Source organism: Rhipicephalus microplus, chromosome 2 (genome assembly GCF_043290135.1).
Source record: "Rhipicephalus microplus isolate Deutch F79 chromosome 2, USDA_Rmic, whole genome shotgun sequence".
NCBI classification, from domain to species: domain Eukaryota; kingdom Metazoa; phylum Arthropoda; class Arachnida; order Ixodida; family Ixodidae; genus Rhipicephalus; species Rhipicephalus microplus.
This window is the reverse complement of record NC_134701.1, coordinates 243,389,297-243,409,480: the sequence shown is the minus strand read 5'-3', so window position 1 is coordinate 243,409,480 and position 20,184 is coordinate 243,389,297. Positions and strand designations below refer to the sequence as shown.

General features: G+C 48.6%; 1 protein-coding gene across 1 annotated transcript; it reads left to right on the top strand.

Moving 5' to 3' along the window:
* The first annotated feature begins 797 nt into the window (after positions 1 to 797).
* On the top strand, positions 798 to 3,553 carry LOC119177375 (uncharacterized). The gene has a single exon (XM_037428865.2). The coding sequence runs from the start codon at positions 814 to 816 to the stop codon at positions 2,401 to 2,403; it is 1,590 nt and encodes a 529-aa protein (XP_037284762.2). The 5' UTR covers positions 798 to 813; the 3' UTR covers positions 2,404 to 3,553.
* The last annotated feature ends 16,631 nt before the right edge of the window (positions 3,554 to 20,184 follow it).

Below are 20,184 nucleotides of genomic sequence, written 5' to 3'. Positions count from 1 at the left end.
CGGAGGGAGATCCGGGCTTGACAATTGAATGGCCCCGTTCAAAGACAGCTTAGTTTAAGAGGCCCACTTATGCTATTCGTGCTTGGCCTTGCCCTCGTCAACCAACTTCTGCTATGCGCCTCTTCCCTCCTCGCCTCGTCCCGACGGAGTTGGAGGCAGGCTTTTAATCTTCCGGCACGAGCTGTTTCTCCGAATGGAACCACTGGAGTCGTCTTCACTGGAGCTGGTGCCCTCTGTCGGACTCAGAACGCGTGTGCGCAACACATTTTTGGCTTTCACTGTCAGCTGCCTACGCACCCCCCACCCCCGTTAGAAACGCTTGAATCGCGATCTTTTTTTTTTTGCGAATAACTAGTTAGGCCTAGCAAGCACGTTCGTTTGTTGCATGCTAGAGTCCCGAGAGGAGATCCACAAATGATTTTGACGACGGTGCAATACGGGGAACATGAATTCTAAGAAGGGGAATTGTAGGGTTTTATAGATTATCTTTAAAATGTCTGTACGCGTTCCTTCGATGGAGGAGTATACATAAAAGATGTGCCTTCAACGTCATAGATTGGTCGTTATTTAGCAAATTTCGGTCGTTTGAAAGCATGTATTGAAAGACGGGTTTAGTTTCGCCGCCACAGATGCCGTACGGGCGCGGCTTGTCATTGAAAATTGCTAGCAGGATGCGTCCGTATGACTGCTACGAGGGCGCAGCTAAATCTGTCTATTATTAGATTGGCCGGTAAGGTGCCTTCTAATTCTTATTGTAATGGTGGGCTCGGCGGCTGTGCACCAACGCAGACCGCTAATCCTTTCACTCTTGTCATGCAGGTGTTTCAGTGCGCATTCCTGCGCATACTGCTTTCCGTTTTCCTGCCAGCTTCCTTGACCACACCGTTGCAGTATCAACATCGTTCCAGCGAAAGTGGCACGCTTACCTGTCACGCCCTCTTGGTCTTCGACACAAGCTTGTCAACCGCAACGTACTTGGAACCACTGGATTTCACCTCACGCAACAGATCCCTTCCGGCGCCACCGGTCAGCTACATGGTCCTCGACAAAACCTGGTCGACGCTATCAGCATCGGCATCGATGCCTGTGTCGACTACAAAAGAGCGGCCTTTGCCGGCGGCGCTGTGTGGGCTCGGCGGCTGTGCACCAACGCAGACCGCTAATCCTTTCACTCTTGTCATGCAGGTGTTTCAGTGCGCATTCCTGCGCATACTGCTTTCCGTTTTCCTGCCAGCTTCCTTGACCACACCGTTGCAGTATCAACATCGTTCCAGCGAAAGTGGCACGCTTACCTGTCACGCCCTCTTGGTCTTCGACACAAGCTTGTCAACCGCAACGTACTTGGAACCACTGGATTTCACCTCACGCAACAGATCCCTTCCGGCGCCACCGGTCAGCTACATGGTCCTCGACAAAACCTGGTCGACGCTATCAGCATCGGCATCGATGCCTGTGTCGACTACAAAAGAGCGGCCTTTGCCGGCGGCGCTGTGTGGGCTCGGCGGCTGTGCACCAACGCAGACCGCTAATCCTTTCACTCTTGTCATGCAGGTTAGTAAAACTTACAGTCTTCTCGCTAAGAAGTCTAGTAATTACCTGCTGTTTCAGCTGCCGAGCCCACACTGCTGCGTTCTTGTTGCACTTGAGTGTTCTCGTGTTATTCGTGCCTTGTTGATGATGTCGGGCGATATTGAAAGCAATCCGGGTCCTGCTTCTAATGCTGTACTAACTGAACTGCAGAAATTGTCTGCCGGTCAGACGGAATTAATCAGTCAGGTACAGGACCTTAAGTCCCATTTGCTATCAACAGATAAATCTATAGCAGATCTCAGTAGACGCATGACTGATCTGGAAGGGCACTGTCAAAATATTATTTCCTTACGTACTGATGTGGAAGCGCTCAGAAGAGACACCGCTCGCGCGAGTGACCTTCTGCGCAAGCTTGAAGCGCGCGTGGATGAAGCCGAGAATCATTCTCGGCGCAATAACCTCATATTTTATGGCCTTCCTGAATCAACTGGATCGGAAGCACTTGTCCAAGTTGAACAACTTGTCATCAAGCACTGCCGTGATCGTCTAGGTATTTCCATCGATCCGAAGGAAATTGAGCGCGCGCATCGTCTGGGTCGCCGCAAGGGTACTAACCACCATCGCCCCATAATAGTTAAATTCGCATTCCATAAAACAAAAGGAGAGATTCTTTCTAATGGACGGAAATTTAAAGGAACCACTTTTAGTGTTGGTGAAGATTTTTCACGTCGTGTGCAAAACGTCCGTCGGCAATTGATTGCCTTTGCTAAAACCAAGTCGCTGCCTTTTTCCATCACGTACAAGACACTGCTAATGGGTCACAAGCGCTACGTCTACGATGAGCAATCGCAAACTGTAAGGGAAGCGTCGTAGCAATTTCCTCGGCGCAAATCTGCCGGGCACACCCCCACACCTCAATCTGGCCTGTCACTTTCGGTAGTCTTTGCTAACGCGCGCAGTTTTTTTCCGAAACGCATAACTTTTTCTGAGCTTGTTTTGTCATCAAGCAGTAACGTATTGGTGATAACCGAGACTTGGCTGACAAATGATATAACCGATGCAGAAGTGCTAGATCACCTACCTGGATTTCAACTTTATCGTAAGGACCGTACAGGCGCACGTGGGGGCGGGGTTCTGATGGCTGTGCACCAACAGTTATCGTGCTCGGTGGCCAGGACCAACTCTCCTGAACTTGAAATTCTTTGGGTCGTTTGCCGTGCTCGCCCTCATACTGTCCTTGTAGGCGTTTGTTATAGGCCCCCGAACAGTGACCCAGATTTCGCATATAAGCTCAACAACAACCTGAGTGACCTTGGGAAACAGTATCCGCAAGCAGAGATACTGCTTTTCGGCGATTTTAATTTCCCTCAAATAGATTGGAGTAGTAGCGTCCCGTCAGCTGTGGGCAGTGAGCCCGCAAGGGACTTCATAGATTTCTGCCTGAATTGCAATCTAACCCAACTTGTATCCCAACCAACGCGCGTTACAGAGAGCAATTCCAGCATCTTAGATCTAATACTAACTAGTCATCAAGAGAGCTTATCATCAATTACATATCTGCGTGCCGTCAGTGACCACAAGGTAATCCATGCGGCCTTTCCGTTTCGACCTGTAATACGCGATCTTGTCACCAAAACAATCCGTCTTTACGACAAGGGCAATTATAGTGCCATCAATAATGAATTGATATCTTTTCTTCCTGATTTCGAGAGAATAAGCCATACACGCTCTGTGGATGAGAATTGGATTATATTTAGAGATAAGTTAGCCACTCTTGTCGAGAAATTTATCCCAAAAATAACGTTTACCGCAAACCGAAACAAGCCATGGTTTTCACGTTCACTTCACAAACTAAGAAACAAGAAAAAACGCCTCTTCCGATCAGCCAAACAGTCTAAACTTCTGTCCTTATGGGAAAAATATTACGCCGCGGAAGATGATTATCTTAGAACCATTCGAAACGCCAAGCACGTGTTCTTTCATGAAGAGCTGCCCAAAATGCTTACAACCAGCCCTCGCAAATTCTGGGAGGTGATAAACCCTCAGGAGATGCGCACCGCTAGTCTTTCAAATGCGCATGGCGATATAGTCGACAACAATGAATGCGCGAACCTTTTTAACGAGGCCTTTTTCTCTGTTTTTACGAATGAGAGTTCAGCTCCCGATTTTTCTTCACCTGCGCGCAGCACCGAGTCTATGCCCCCGATTGCATTTTCTACGGACGGCATCATTTCGATTATAGAAAAGATTAAGCTTTCTTCTTCTGCAGGTGTGGATGACATTAATTCAAAACTTCTCATAAATGTTAAACATGTGGTTGCCGCATACCTTACATTGTTATTTTCGCAGTCATTATCATCAAGCATTCTGCCAGCAGACTGGAAAGTAGGCAAGGTCGTTCCAGTCTACAAATCAGGTAACAGAGATTCTCCACTAAATTACCGTCCCATATCCTTAACAAGTATCCCCTGCAAAATCATGGAACATGTCATCTACTCCCATATCATCAACTTCTTGGACTCAATGCACTTTTTTCATCCTTCTCAACACGGGTTCCGAAGGGGTTATTCTTGTGAAACGCAGCTGGCCATTTTCATTCACGACTTACATTCTAACCTTGACTGCAACATTCAGACCGATGCTCTTTTCCTGGATTTCGCCAAAGCATTTGACACTGTCCCTCACAAACGCCTAATTCTTAAATTATCTCTGTTAAATCTAGATCCTAATGTACTTGCATGGATAACATCTTTCCTGACTAATCGTTCCCAATTTGTGTTTGTTAATAATCACTCATCTAACCGACTACCTGTAACCTCAGGTGTCCCGCAAGGGTCTGTCTTAGGGCCTCTACTCTTTTTAATTTACATTAACGACCTACCATTGCATGTATCATGTAACTTTCGTATGTTTGCCGATGACTGCGTAATCTACCGATCAGTAACCAACATTCATGACCAAACACTAATTCAGCATGATCTTAACAACATACAAACATGGTGTGATCGTTGGTTAATGAACTTAAATCCTAATAAATGTAAGCTTGTTTCTTTTTCTCGCCACCGTAACCCTTTTGAGTTTACCTATTCCATCACTAATGTTCCCATACAATCAGTTCAATCATTCAAATACCTCGGCATCACCTTGGCTCATGACCTGTCTTGGCGTCATCACACTACTAACATCATCTCGTCTGCTAATAAATCACTCGGGTTTCTCAGACGACACTTACGCCATACTCCGCCTCACGTCAAGACGCTTGCATACAAATCATTTATCAGGTCCAAACTCGAGTATGCATCTTCCATCTGGAGCCCTCATCAATCATACATCATAAGTGAACTCGAATCACTTCAAAATCGGGCTACCAGGTTCATTCATTCTGCATATTCGTACGATATCAGCATCTCATCTCTAAAGGCGGAATCAGGTCTAGAAACCCTTGTTTCACGCCGACGGTGTGCCACCCTCTCTCTTTTTCATATGTTTTATTTCAGTTCACTGAATCATCCACCGTACATCACGCCCCCTCCGCACATATCCCATCGCACTGGTCATCCGTTACAAGTCGCATTACCACGTACCCGGACCACTGTATTCCAAGCCTCCTTTTTCGTAAGAGCAGCAAAAGACTGGAATGGCCTTCCTCACGCCATCTGTGCCATCACTAACCCATCTATGTTTGCAGAAGCCATTAAAAACACCGTTGTATAGTTCTCTTTTTTTTTGTTATGCACCACCCCTTATGTAATACCCCTACAGGGGGTCTTTAAGGAAATAAAAGTGAAAAGTGAAGTGAAGCGAACTTTGGGTTCTGTGGGTGCCAATGCAGAAACTTCCATCGCACATTGACCGTAAAATCAAAACTTGGCATTTCGTCATGTAATTCGAAAGCAAGGAATCATGAGAATGATACATACCAAATTGTTTCGTCGAGCTCATGTTTTGTGCGTATCACTTACTATGATGAAAAGCTACGAAACACAACGTGCAATATCATAAAGAACAACACTGTGCAAAAAAAACATGAGGACTATAGGAGGTTGCGCCTGTTGTGTTTCCTTATAGTCATCGTGTTTCTTGAGTCATGTTTTTTTATGTGAATGCATTTCTTATTCGGGATATGTGAGGCGCCCGTTGGGATCTGTCCACTGCCCTCTCCCCTAGCAACAGCTGCGGGCACGCGCGTCCCTAGCAACCGGAGCACACCCTCCTTGACTTAAACGTGACTTGTCATCACCTCAATGCAGTGCGCTTGAAACGCGCATGTAGCCTTTGTGCTGCAGGCGTTTGTGTGGCATTTGTGTTGATAAGAAACTGACATTATGGCCGTCAGGTACAATGACAAGTGCGGTGCTTCGCTGCTTCTTCTCTCACTGTTTGCTCTTTCTCTTCCTTCCCCCGCTTCCCCATCCGAAGGAGTGAAGCACACGCCTCACTCTGCACTGTTTGCTGGCTGGGCGCCTCTCAAAGCGATGGCTAAAGTCGATGAACGCGAATGCCTGACGGCCATGGTACCCTCTCTCGGCGCAACAAATACATTCGCATTTCCTTACAACGAGTCGCTTGCTGGATTCCGTGCCGACCTGTTGTGCGCGCACGCGTGCGCTTGCGATCTCCGGCGTCAGCGTAGCTCTGGCCGACTGGGCTCGCCCTACGTCACCTCCTGACGCCGACGACCTTCGACGACAGTGTAGCTCTGACCGACTGGACTTGCTCTACGCCATCTACCGACGCCGACAAGAGCTCTCGCAGGTGTGCCTCGTCCTCGGACTCCAGTGACCGTGCTCCCATCTTTCCTATCTTTTCTATCCCCTCAGTTTGTCGTCGCTCGCTCTGGCTTACCACCTCACGTCTCTTCCTCTTTTCTACACCTTTACTCCTACCTGTTTATCCCTACTCACCCCCATCCCTTGTGAGCTACTGTTGAGGTGTCGCTCACTGAAGCAGACAGTTACGGGGCTCACTTTTCCTTTCTCTCTTAAGAATCACTTCTCTCTCTCCTTACGACTCCCTTCAGGGAGGTGGGGGCATTTTTTTCTTTGCTATATTATGCCGATTCGCACACATGAATCTCATTCTGCCTCACACTGAAGCTGTCACTCAGATTAGGGAACTTGCACAATCAACGGCGACGCTATGCGCTCTGGGTAGGCAGCCATTTTTTTGTCAGAGGTAGCCGGCAGGTTCAGCAGCGCATTCACATTTGCGAGCGTTGGCGTAGCTTGCAGGCGTGATCGAGTGCGAGTGCAACGCAAATTTAACTCCAAGGAGTGTCGCGCACGATGTCAGCGTCACTGGTGGACTACACTGCAACGCTGTACCAAAAAGCCCTCGAGCGGTGCGAAGAAGGGGCGAGAATTCGCTGAGTAGGTCCATTCACACTTCGTGCGGGCGACTATGAAAGCGAGGTGTACTTGTGGCCGCGTGTCGAGAGCTCCGACGGTCACAAATTTCTTGTCCTGAGAACAAGTTTTATTACGCGGGAGCCGTTGAAGTCGAAAAAGACCTTCGAGGGCCAAAACTTTGTGACGAGTGACTGGGTGTGGGAGCCGTGGGTGAAGAAAGTCGCCACCGACACCATGACCGTCGTCACTCAAGTAGGACGTGTTAAACTGAGGAGCGCTCTTCTCGCCCACTTACGCCGCACGCCACGTAGAATAACACTGCAGTGAGAGGAAAGATGTTTCGCCATTCCCGGCCATACGTGTGCAGTGCGCGGCAAAGACCTCGCCATCACTCTTGCTCATAAACAAGACGTCGACGGGGGCTTGTTAACGCACTAGGAGTGGTTAACCTAGGACAGAAACAAAGATTAGCATCTACGGCAAAAAAAATAATAATTTGTGCGTCTCACTTCAGTGACGACGATCACGGTGTTGGCGGTGACTTTCTCCACCCAAGGCTCCCCCACAGAACCACTCGTCACGAAAATGTGGCCCTCGAAGGCGCCTTTCTCATCTTCAACTGCTCCCGGGTAACCAAACTCGTCTTCGTAATGTGAATTCGTGAATATCGGAGCTGTCGACGCGCGTCCACAAGTCCACCTCACTTACACGCGGGTGAATGCGTAGTCGCCCTTGCGAAGCGTGAATGGCTCCACTCAGCAAATTCTCGTCTCTTCTTTGTACCACTCGAGGTGTTTTTGGCACAGCGTTGCAGCGTAGTCTTTCAGTGACGCTGACATCGTGCACGACATTCCTGGTAATTAAATTTGTGTCACGCTCTCACTCGATCACGCCTGCAAGCTCGCACGAAGATCGAGATCGCGAGCATAAATACAATATTCCGTTGCACATTAATCCACTGAAGTTATCTGCTGTGTCTTCAGTGAAGCCTTCAGCAGCGGAGGATGCTTCGTAATGACCAGCTCTGGGGTCGAACGTTTTTTACGAACGACAATGATGCAGACTGAGTTGAACCTGAATGAGAGAGCAAGATAAGAAATGAATACTGAGTAAGAAGAGTCGGCGACGTAAATGCCTGAGAGCAAGATGAATAAATGCAACACGATGGCGTGTCCTTAGCATCATACACAAAAGCACCGCGTGGTGTTCGTTCATGCTGGCTTGAAGAGGAGAAAGACGGGAGGCGGGTGGCATTCTTCGCACTGCTTTCACCGAGGTCTTTCCTTTAATCTATCTTTGAGGTAAGCGGGACAGGTGCAGCGGTCAGTCCTTCTGAGTATGTACAAAGCGGCAAGCGCGACGCACTTCCTGCGCTGCAGGTGGTCTGTGATTTGTTTTCACTCGCTAGCCTAATTAATTGACGGCGGCATAGAATTACCATTGAAAGCGCCACAGTTGCGCGTGAGGGGGCGAGTGGATACAAGTGCGGCGTGCCCTTTAACTCCGAAAGAGATATGAGAGGATGTGTTGAGAGACGAGATTAAACGGTGACCAGATTAATTTGGCCGCACTGCGCTTAGGCGGCTTGCCTAATCAAGGTAAACAGGTGTGGGCAATATTAACGAATGCAATTGAGTAGCCTGAAGCGCACTGTTTCTAACTATACTTCTGTTGGAACAGATTTAACTCGGCGTACCTATAGTTAGCTACGGCGCGGCACGCGCAGTGTTGATTTAGCGTAAATAGGCGGTTTCAAGGTTACACTGCTTATGGGCGTTGCGACGTCCCCAATTAGGACACCTTCCAGAATGTACAACACTTATTCGTATACAAACTTATTCAGCGGATTCCACGTACTTTGGAAATAGATGTTATGCGGAGCATGCGGATCCAAGGTGAATGCGCTTTAATTTTTTTATTGAGCAAGGGGTTATAAAGTGGCTCTAATATATGTACAAATTCACGCATAACAATCGTTACACAGCCGCATATGTTTGATATTTGCAGTTTCGTAACGATGCCAACTGCAACTTGATTATTAGCAACACCAGAAGCGGTCAGATATAGGAAGCGCTGGTGTTAATTTGCACCGGGGCTCACGAGGATGTTAGCCTTCGACGCTGCTACACAAAATGAACTTCAGCGGATGGCGCCTAACCACAATTTACGTTAACCTGACATGACGGCTGTATCATAGAAGTACATATGTAATGTTTATAAAATTTATTAGCCAGTACTTCAACCGGAACGGACGTTTCACGAACAATAGAGTACATTTCAAAGTATTTCCGAGACCTGGCGTGGCTCTGTGGTAGAATATTTGATTGTCACGCAGAATGCTAGAATTATGTTCCTGCGGGGACCCTAGCATTTATTCTTTTCATTCGTCTGGTCAAGACTGCCTATGTCAGCTTTTACTGAACGCTCAAGCGTTAAAGTTACCCATGTGTGTTCTCGCCGTTCCTGGGTATACACCGCATACTAGTGGAAAAAGTTCAGGCCCGGGTAACTGCCACTGTTTGACAACGTTCTGACGACGTACGCGACGAAATTGTAACATTATTATTGTCATGGCCTACGCCTCGTCTTTGTCGAACCATCTTACCATCCCCTACTGACTTTGGTGTACACCAAGTAAAGAGGGTGATCACGAGAGTACCCAGACATAGATAGATAGATAGATAGATAGATAGATAGATAGATAGATAGATAGATAGATAGATAGATAGATAGATAGATAGATAGATAGACACCAAACGTGCTTGCAGTACAAAGAGATGATTGATTGATATGTAGGGTTTAGCATCCCAAAACCACCATATGTTTATGAGAGACGCTGTAGTGGAGAGCTGCGGAAATTTCGACCACCTGTTGTTCTTTAACGTGCGCCCAAATCTGAGCACACGGGCCTACAGTATTTTCGTCCCCATCGAAAATGCAGCCGTCGCAGCCCAGATTCGATCCCGCGACCTGCGGGTCAGCAGCTGAGTGCCTTCGCCACTAGACCACTGCGGCGGGGCTGCAGTACAAAAAAAAATGCTTCGCATTAAGAACTATAACTGGTTAATCACTTTGCGTACAAAGCTTCGAGATAACTGATTGATAAAGTTTAGATTTAACTTCTCGAACCCGCCATATGATCGTGAGAGACGTCGTAAGGGGGCGCTTCGAAAATTTCGAACACCTGTGGTTCTTCAACATGTACATAAATCTGAACACACGGGCATACAGCATTTTTGAAAACTTCGAGATGGGAAGTACTTTTCCCTCAATGAATACCTAAATAAGTTTGCGACGCTGTTTTGGTGGTGGTGTACGTGGTACAGTAATGGTCTCAAACCGTTTTTGATCTCTCTAAAAAGACCCTCTACATATGACTCGTGACATTGACACAAATGCAACTCTTGAATGTCATTCTCAACCCCTGCTGGAGCATACAGTACTCACTGCACATGAATTCAGTGCATACTGGAACCGAATAAGGCATAAAAGAGCACGAAAGCTGAGTGAATTTGACAACAGAATCACTGACCAAGTGACACGCTCTTCATAGTTATTCTTTTATTTATATAGAGAGAAATTGTTGGAAGGTACGCTACGCTAGAGCTGGCTATCCCAGTAACTTGTTAGTAATGGACAAGGCAGAAATACGACAAAGAAAGAATAAAGTCGGGTATGCCCGGTAATTCTCGTCCGGCATATTAGGGAAACTGACGGAACGTCGCAATGTGACTGTTCAATGACATTGTTGGCGTGCGATTCTCGTGTAGTTCTCGCTATTTCCATGGCTTAGTAGTGACGCTGGCATAGGCCAGCGCAGGGGCGCTGCCGCCTCTTTATTCACTATAGGACAGAGGAGGGGGGCGCAAAGTATGCCCAATACATTAACGTACTTGGAGGGGGAATAGAAAATGATCCCCCCCCAATGAAAATGCCTCTGCGCATCTAAGATCGTCGGATAGACTGATCTTCCTTCATTCTTTCGCTACCCCTTATCCTTCCAGACTGCAGAATAAGCTCCCCATCTCTGCATTAACTTTTACTCTGAAGACGAAGAAGTGTGTTTTGAATAGGAGCTACTTCTGCTAACTCCGGCGTATTTCAGCGGTAATTTAAGTCTGTTGATCGGTTTTCGCTGCTCCCTTGGTGGGGATGGATGTAGACCACCCCGGGCGCCTGCCGGCACCAGCGGCGTCAGCGGCGGCCGCCGCCTCCAGGAAGTGGATGGGACAAGCGAGTGACAGCGACAGTGAAGATACTCATGCTTACTATCTCAGCAGTGAGGACTTTTCAGATGACGGTTTCCAACCTGTGCTGAGCCGCAAAGCGAAGAGGAGGAACATGAGGGCATCCTCATCCTCAACAATTTAAACTGTAAGTGTAGCGCCAAAATCGAACACTTATACCATCCTGTTTCTGCCTGCACTTCCTATACCGTCAACATGAAACGCCTTAACAGACAGTCTGTGTCGAGGTCTCTGGAAACGCTCGTGCCAAATGAGATCACAGACATAAGAGTGAACGCCAGAAAGAATATACTGGCTGTTGACGTTTTGCATGCAAGTGCGTTGGGCGTTCTGCGCAGTGTAACTGACTTGGACGGCAACCAGGTGCACTCTCATGTTCCCTTGGGATGTGATGTAGTAACCGGCGGGACCTACGACATAGATGTGGCTATTTCCAATAATGACTTACAATTTCTTGTCAAGTCAACAACTCATACTCCAATTGTTGATGTCATCCGGCTAGGCGCGCTGTGTGAAGATTGCGTTTAAGAGCACATCACTCCCCTCTCATGTGAAGGTGGGGTACTTCAGACATGCTGTGCGGCCTTTCATTGCAAAGCCTCTCCAGTGCCGTAAATGCATGAAACTTGGACATGTGAGCAGCGTCTGCGAGAATTCGGTGGTATGCCACCGCTGCGCCGAGCCCCATGAAGCGGATAAGTGCGTCGCAACTGTCAAGAAATGCTCTAATTGCAATGGATCCCATGAAGCCACATCGAAGGACTGCCCGCGGATTCAGAAGGAAATTGCCATCTTGAAGGAGATGGTGCGCGATCACTCATCTCATCAAGAAGCCGCAGCTAAAGTCAGAAGGCGTCGTTCACGTCGACGTCGGTCTTCAAGGACGCCTGCTACCTCCTCGTCACGTTTGCCAGATTCCTCATCAGTACCACCTCCTTTGCCTCCCAGACCACATGCCGTGGGAAAGGCTGTAAAAGACAACGCCTGTGAGCATACCCTAACTGCGATAGAGTGGCCTGCACTTCAAAGGGAAGCAGCATCAAGCGAACCGAAGGAGTTTCATCACGGCCAGTCCGCGATCCCGGTTCGAGATCTTTCCAACCAAGACAGGCAAGTGACTGCAATCGTGCAGTCATTAATTGCCACGATTCGCACGCTACTGAGCAGCATACAATCTCCGTCTGCTAAAAGTGCACTGCAAATACTGGATGCACTGAATCCAGTTCTTGATAACGTCGTATAGCACAATGGCTCAACAAAATCTCATCTTCCGCACTGAAGTTAAAAGTGCGTCGATTTTTCAGTGGAATGCCAGAGGCATGAAGTCCCGTATCTCGGACTTTCGCCAATTTGTTCGGGCCAATCAATTCCCTATACTTGTCATATGTGAACCAAACGTATCAACGCTTTATAGATTGTCCGGTTATGAAGCTTTTTGTTCAGCCGCTTGCGAAGGACGAAGCAAAGTGATTGTTTACATTCGCGCAGACTTGACTTATCTTTCACACCCAATAAGTTCAAATGACGACAATCAGTACGTGTGTCTTCGTGTAAAGAAGAATGCAGTTTCGTTCACGCTTATTGGTGGATATATATCTCCGTCATCGCGATTTGACTGCGACAGATTAAAAGACATCCTAATGAGGACCGATGGGCCCTAGATCATCACCGGTGACTTCAACGCCCATCACATGCTTTAGGGGAGCACTAGGATGAATGCCAGTGGCCACAACAATGTTACATTCGCTTCCGATTACGACCTTTCCATCATGAACGATGGTACCCCAACATATCTGCGGGGTCTCATGTATGGCAGTTGCCTTGACCTGACATTGGTGTCACGGTGCTTCTCTCACAAAGTAAATGGTTTTGCGATATTGAGACTCATGGGAGTGATCACATACCCACCTACGTGATGATCGATGGTATCATAAAAAATTTCTCTTCCGGTGTTGTAATTGGCACTGACTGGTCGATTTTTACATCGCGTGTTGAGGACGCTTGCCAAGAAGGCCTCGCCTGCAGCCTGGAAAATACCATAGCGGAAGCTATGCAAGCGTCTAAATGTAAATTACCATTTTCGTCTAAAATGACACAGTTTGACATCGAACTGGAAAGATTACGAGCTATACGAAGGCGTGCTGAACGACGATACAGACGCACAAGATCAATTTACGATCTGAGGGAAGCAAGACGGCTCCAGAAAAAGATTCAACGACGCATTTACAAGCTGGAGAGCGAACGCTGGAAAGCATTCTGCGAATCTCTAGACCCTCATAAACCGCTGTCATATATCTGGAGAACAGTTCGTAGTCTTCGCTCCTCTCCGCAACAACGGCACCCTTTTAAAGCTTTGGCACTCCATCATGGAAAAACAGAACTCGAGGTGGCTGAGGAATTTTGCACGAGAGTTGCCGGGAATATTATGAACGAGAGCATCGACGCCGTGATCGTTCCTGAGACGCGATTACCAGAAATGGACAATCCATTCACCATGGAAGAACTGGAAGGTGCGTTAGTCGCTTCTAAACGCATGTCATCGCCAGGTCCTGATGGTATTACTTACAGTGCGTTGCGACACCTTGGACAAAAAGCCAGAAAAGAACTTTTAACATGCTTCAACAACTCCTGGCTCAGCGGCAGTGTTCCCCGAGAATGGAAAATAAGTCGATTAATACCACTTTTGAAATCGGGAAAATCACCATTGTACTTTACAGCGTATCGCCCTATTGCCCTCGCAAGCTGCCTCGGAAAAGTGATGGAAAGAATGGTTCTATTTCGTCTCGAGTGGTACTTGGAACGATACACCAAATACCCTTTTTGCATGGAAGGCTTTCATCGGGGCCGCTCCTCCATCGACTGTGTCCTTGACTTATCGACATTTGTTCAGCGAGAAAAAAGTCGCAAGCGCATATCAGTCGCACTCTTTCTTGACGTGAAGGGTGCATATGATAATGTAGCTCACGATGCCATCCTCACTTCTCTCGCAGCAATGGGCATTGGTGGACGAATGTTTCAATGGATAAAAGATTATATAACTGGCAGGGGTTTCTTTGTGCAAACATATGAGGGTAGAACTGCTGAACATTACACCTACTGCGGAGTACCTCATGGAGGTGTTTTAAGCCCCACATTGTTCAATGTTGCCCTCATTGGTCTGTTGAAGGTTCTGCCAAAGTCGGTGTGCCTATCCATATACGGCGATGATATTTGCCTCTGGAGTGCTGCAGTTACTCGCCCTCAGGTGCGTGCACGAATACAGCGGGCAGCAACCCTCACAACAGCCTACCTTCAAAAACAAGGCCTAACAATATCAACTGTGAAGTGCGCGTTGATGGCGTTTACACGCAAACCAATGACGCCATACCCTGTTTACATCAATGGGCAGAGTGTCAAATATGCACGGACGCATCGTTTCCTGGGCATAATAATCGACAGAAGTCTTTCATGGAGCCCGCATTGTGCGTACTTGAAGAAGAGACTGCTATCTATTGTGCATGTGATGAAATTCATGTGTGGCAAAGCATGGGGAATTTCTGTGGCCTCCATGCTACAGCTGTACAGGGCCCTATTTCTGGGTCTAACGCGCTACAGCTTGCCGGTACGGACTAACACTTGCAAATCCAATACTCATTCATTGGAGAGTTTGCAGGGTCAGGCACTGCGTATCTGCCTAGGACTGCCCCGATGCGCTTCTACTTATGCCACAATCATGCTTGCCAAAGACCATCCGGTCAGGACATATAGAGTTGTGGATTGCCTCAGAGCGCACATTCGACATCCTAGCCGTGTCCCCGACCACCACTTGGCCCTTCTACTCTCCGGAAGACCACGTGCTACGTTTTCAGACGTCATAGCCAAGCACCTAAACAGCATTCCATCAGGATATACGCCAGCTGCGAGAATGGCATGTCCTTTGTGGTGCCTCGACCAGCCGCAAGTACGTCTAGAAATTCCGGGAATCAAAAAGAAAAGCAATCACTCCAGAGTAGCATTGAAGCAAGCAACACTGCTATTATTACATGAGTTGTACTTAGACCGAACGCAGATATACACTGATGGGTCCGTCTCATCCAGCAGCTCATCAGGTGCCACTGTAATTCCGGCTGCAGCAATGACAATCAAGTTTAAGTTGTCGCATATGACTACATCTACGACATCAGAGCTTGCTGCTATGAGGGCTGCTTTACAATATCTCGTTCAAGAACGTCCAGGAAAATGGGTCATATTCTGTGATTCGAAGGCAGCGCTTCAGAGTTTGCAGTCTGCCATGCGTAGGAGGAGTCATGAACATTTGGTACAAGAAATAAGGCATTGCCATCATGAAGCTCTAGCAGGAGGGCTTGATATTATATATTAATGGCTGCCTGGACATATCGGTATTACCGGAAATCAATTAGCCGATGATGCAGCCCGCTCAGCCTATGAAGGAACCCGTGTAGTCCCGATTCCCCTATCAAGGAATGATGCAGCAAGACAACTTTACCTGCTGGCTGGAGATCTCACACGCACGTTCCGGTCGTCTACCAGCTTCCAAAGGTGTCAATTTTATGAACTGGATCCTTCCCTCAAGCTAAAGCTACCATCACAACTTTCCCGCTCCAATGCGACACTGTTATGCCGCCTTTGGTTGGGTGTTGCATTTACAAAGGTGTACTCCTTTCGCATTGGTATGGCAGACACTCCTACATGCGACTACTGCGGAGTTGAAGAGACCATCGAACACGTCCTGTGCAGCTGCGCTTCCTACGACACACAGCGATGCCAGCTCCGGATGGTTTTGAATCAACTTGACCCCGGACCATTTTGTGTGCAGAAGATACTAGGACCTTGGGCATCTGCCTCAGTTGCGCAGAAAGCGACCAAAGCACTGCTACTTTACTCAAGGTCAACAAACCTGAGCGACCGCCTGTAGACTGTGTGTGCTCCCCGAGTGTGCTCGTGATTGTGTGTACCTTCTCATCTCTCTGCAACCTCTTTTCTCCCCTTCATCCCTTCCCCAGTGCAGGGTAGCAAACCGGATGTGCGTCTGGTTAACCTCCCTGCCTTTCTTTGCATCTTTATCTCTCTCTCTCTCTTTACTCTGTTTTATTCATCTAACTATAGATAGAGAAAAAGCTTCGTAAGTGAGCCGTGACGTGTAAGATTTTCAACATTGGAGTTGTCTTTCAGCCTTATAGCATAGGCGCAGTCTCACTTCGCTATTAAAAGGTATTGAATGAAGGAAATGTGCCGTACCTAGTCATAATGCTATCTCGGGCCCTACGTGCCAAGAACGCGATATGATTGTTTGGCATGCTGTAGCGAAAGCATCCGGACATTTCAATTATATTTTTTTAACGTGCACTGATATCGCGCAGTGTAGAGAAGCATTTAGCAATTTGCCTCTATTGAAATGTGACTTTCATGTCATCATCTGAGCACCGTAACCGTTGTATCGCTGAGATGGTCCTTGCTGAACAAAGTCTCAGACAGAATATGTGCGCATATGCAAATATCATGCAATGATTTATTGTTTCGTTATACAGAAACAAACGTGTGTCGATATGTAACTTTTGTGCAGGCCAAAAGAAACATATAAGTGTGGAGCACGTAAGAGGTCCAAGGCTGTCACAGGCTGTCGTACGCTGTAGACGCTTGGCGTAACGCAGGCGAAAGCGCAAAGTTTGAAACACCGGGAGGAAACGAGAAGTAGAAAAAACAAAGAAAAAGAAAAATGAAAATAAATATGGATAAACTGTGAAGAAGAAAGAGCATCGTTGGCAAGCAACGTCGCCACCGCTTGGGTACCGGGTGCTGGGCTTCGCTCGCTCGGCTCGTGCTGATCATCGCCGGCATCTGCTTGACCAATGCTCTTGCCCGATCGTGTTTCATCGTAGGACCACCGTCGCAACAGTCGCCAATAAACCCTTTTTCAATTGGTGGAGGGTGCTGACATTCCCCGTCGCCTGAACCTGGGTGCTGCCATTCGCCGTCGCCTAAACCTGGAGCTGCGCATCCGAACGCTACCTCCCATCATGGCTACCAACAACGCGCAACCTGGCTCTTCCACTCCATCCCCCAGCAACCCCGGCGTTCTTCGTTTGCGAGAGCCCAAGGTCTTTAGCGGAGCTGATGAGACCGACGTGGAAGACTGGTTCGCTAACTACGAACTGGTGAGCGCAAACAACAAGTGGGATGACGCGGACAAATTGACTAACGTCATCTTTTACCTCACTGACGTGGCCGAAATGTGGTATAACAACCACAAAAACAACATTACGACGTGGTCCATCTTTAAAACGTTATTTGCTGACGTTTTTGGCCGACCCGCTGTCCGCAAGTCCAGAGCCGAACAACGCTTGCGGACTCGCGCACAAAAGCCAACGGAATCTTTCACCAGCTACATCGAAGACATTAAGGGTCTTTGCAACCGTGTGAACACCACCATGCCCGAGTCGGAGAAGATTCAACACATCCTCAAAGGGATAAATGACGGTGCGTATCAGCTGCTCCTGGCCCGTAATCCTGCCACCATTGTGGAACTTGTCACTTTGTGTCAAAGTTTCGACAAGTTGAGCAAGCAGCGCGCCCTGACTCGGCCATTTTCCTCACACGCCGACGCGCTCTCCAGTCTCACTTCCGTTCCCGACCACTCACCAACCCTGCAAGAGATTAAAGACTTCGTGCGTGAAGAAGTAGCTCGGCAACTGTCGTTGATTTCCTTCACGCAGCAGCCGCCGTCCTCTCGTCTGCCCTCACCACTCCGCGACGTTATTGCCGAAGAGGTAGCTCAGGCTGTTCCCGTCGCTGCCCACCAGCAGCCTGTGGCCATGCCTGTTGCCCATGCGCCGGCTATGCAGACCGTGGCCGCACCTCTTACGTATGCCCAGGTGGTACGCAGCAGACCCCGCCAGCAGCATTTGCCACCCATGTCTTCAGTTGCTCCCCACTCCGCCCCTTTTTCGACACCTTGGGCCGCACCACGAGTCAGCAATTCCTGGCGCACTCCTGACAATCGACCAATCTGCTACGCCTGCGGCACTCCAGGACACGTGGCACGATATTGTCGCCGTCGCTTCCAACCACTCCACGACGCTACTCGGCCGTTACCGTATGACCCACAGCCCATGCACATACCTGCTCCCTATCCCCCACCGCAGTATCAATACACTAACCTTCCTGAGTCTCGGTCACCCCAGCCCTCACCTCAGACTTACTCTTCCGCTCCCCATCTCCACGCCGGCGATCACTGTCCTCAATGCGTCCTAGACCCGCTTCCTCCAACCGGGAAAACTGAACGCCGCAGTTCCAGAGGCAAGAACTGCGCCGTCGTCGAAATGCTCAAGTCCTCGCACTTCACCAGCTAACGTCGTCGCCATATCTGTCGATGGTGTTTCTACCTTTGCCCTCGTCGACACAGGTGCTGCCGTTTCTGTTATAGCCGCCCAGCTCTGCCGCTCTCTACGCAAAGTGACCACGCCGCAATCTGGACTATCGCTTCGTACAGCCAGCGCACAACCAGTTCGACCTCTCGGCAACTGTACGGCCCGCATATTCATCCAAGGCTCTATGTACGTTGTCGAGTTCATCGTCCTTTCGGTGTGCTCGCATGACGTTATCCTCGGGTGGGACTTTCTGTCAAATCATCATGCCATCATCGACTGCGCACGCGCTGAAGTTCAATTTTCGCATCTGTGTGACGAACCTTTGCACGAAACCCTTGAGCGGTCGCCAAAACTTGTCGTGCGTGAGGACACTGAAATTTCGCCAGCCTCTCTTGCCATTGTCCCGGTTTGCTGCGATGACTATAACGATGCTACAGCAATGTTTACACCTTCCGACATTTTCATGAGCCGCAGAGCCGTTTCCTTGCCTTTCGCTACACTCGATGTCACTGCGGGCCGAAGCAATATTTTCGTCCACAACCCCCTTTCTGCACCGCTTACGCTACTTTCCGGCGAATGTCTCGGTCGAGTGGAGTACCTCAATTCCTCTTTATTCCTTAACATGCCAGACGAATCGTGCAGTAGCGCCTCGACCGAACTTCATGCCGTTTCCCCACTGGAATGCTCATCGAGTGACACCTTCTCGAGTTCTATCGCCGACACCTTAAGTGCCCATGAACGCGCCGAGCTTCTTAATCTCCTCCAGCACTTCGCGAATTCATTCGACGTTTCTCAGCCGCAATTGGGTCGGACTTCCGCAGTGCACCACTACATTTACACCGGTTCGCACCAGCCATTGCGTCAAAGACCGTACCGTGTCTCTGCTGCAGGACGTCACGTCATCAACGACCAGGTCGAAGAGATGCTACGCCGTCGCGTTATTCAACCATCGCACAGTCCTTGGGCATCTCCTGTCGTTCTAGTTTGAAAGAAAGATGGATCGATTCGATTTTGCGTCGACTACCGGCGATTAAACAAGGTGACGCGGAAAGACGTCTATCCATTACCGCGCATAGACGACGCCTTTGACAGCCTCGAAGGAGCCGAATTCTTCTCCTCCCTAGACTTAGGACCTGGATACTGGCAGGTTCCTATGGCAGAAGCTGATCGCCAGAAAACTGCGTTCATTACACCAGATGGCCTGTACGAATTTAACGTAACGCCATTTGGGTTTTGTAATGCTCCTGCCACGTTTGAACGACTCATGGACAACACACTGCATGGACTGAAGTGGTCTGTGTGTCTATGCTACCTCGACGACATTGTCGTTTTCTCTCCCGATTTTCCTACGCATCTGCTTCGGCTCCAACTGGTTCTGACGTGTTTAACCAACGCTGGGCTCCAATTGAACCTTAAAAAGTGCCGCTTCGCCGCGCGAGAGCTGTCCATCTTAGGGCACATCGTCTCCAAGCATGGTGTTCGACCCGACCCTGCAAAACTGCGAGCAGTCGCTGAGTTCCCGAAACCTACTACACTGAAAGAATTACGCAGTTTTGTCGGACTATGCTCGTACTTCCGGCGCTTCGTGCGAAATTTTGCATCAATCATGTCACCACTGACCAACCTCCTACGCGGTGATGCAGACTTTTCATCCTGGTCTTCTGACTGCGACATCGCGTTTGCCACGCTCCG

Coding starts and splice junctions, on each gene's coding strand:
- LOC119177375 (XM_037428865.2), top strand. CDS start 814: ATGCAGGTGTTTCAGTGCGCATTCCTGCGCATACTGCTTTCCGTTTTC.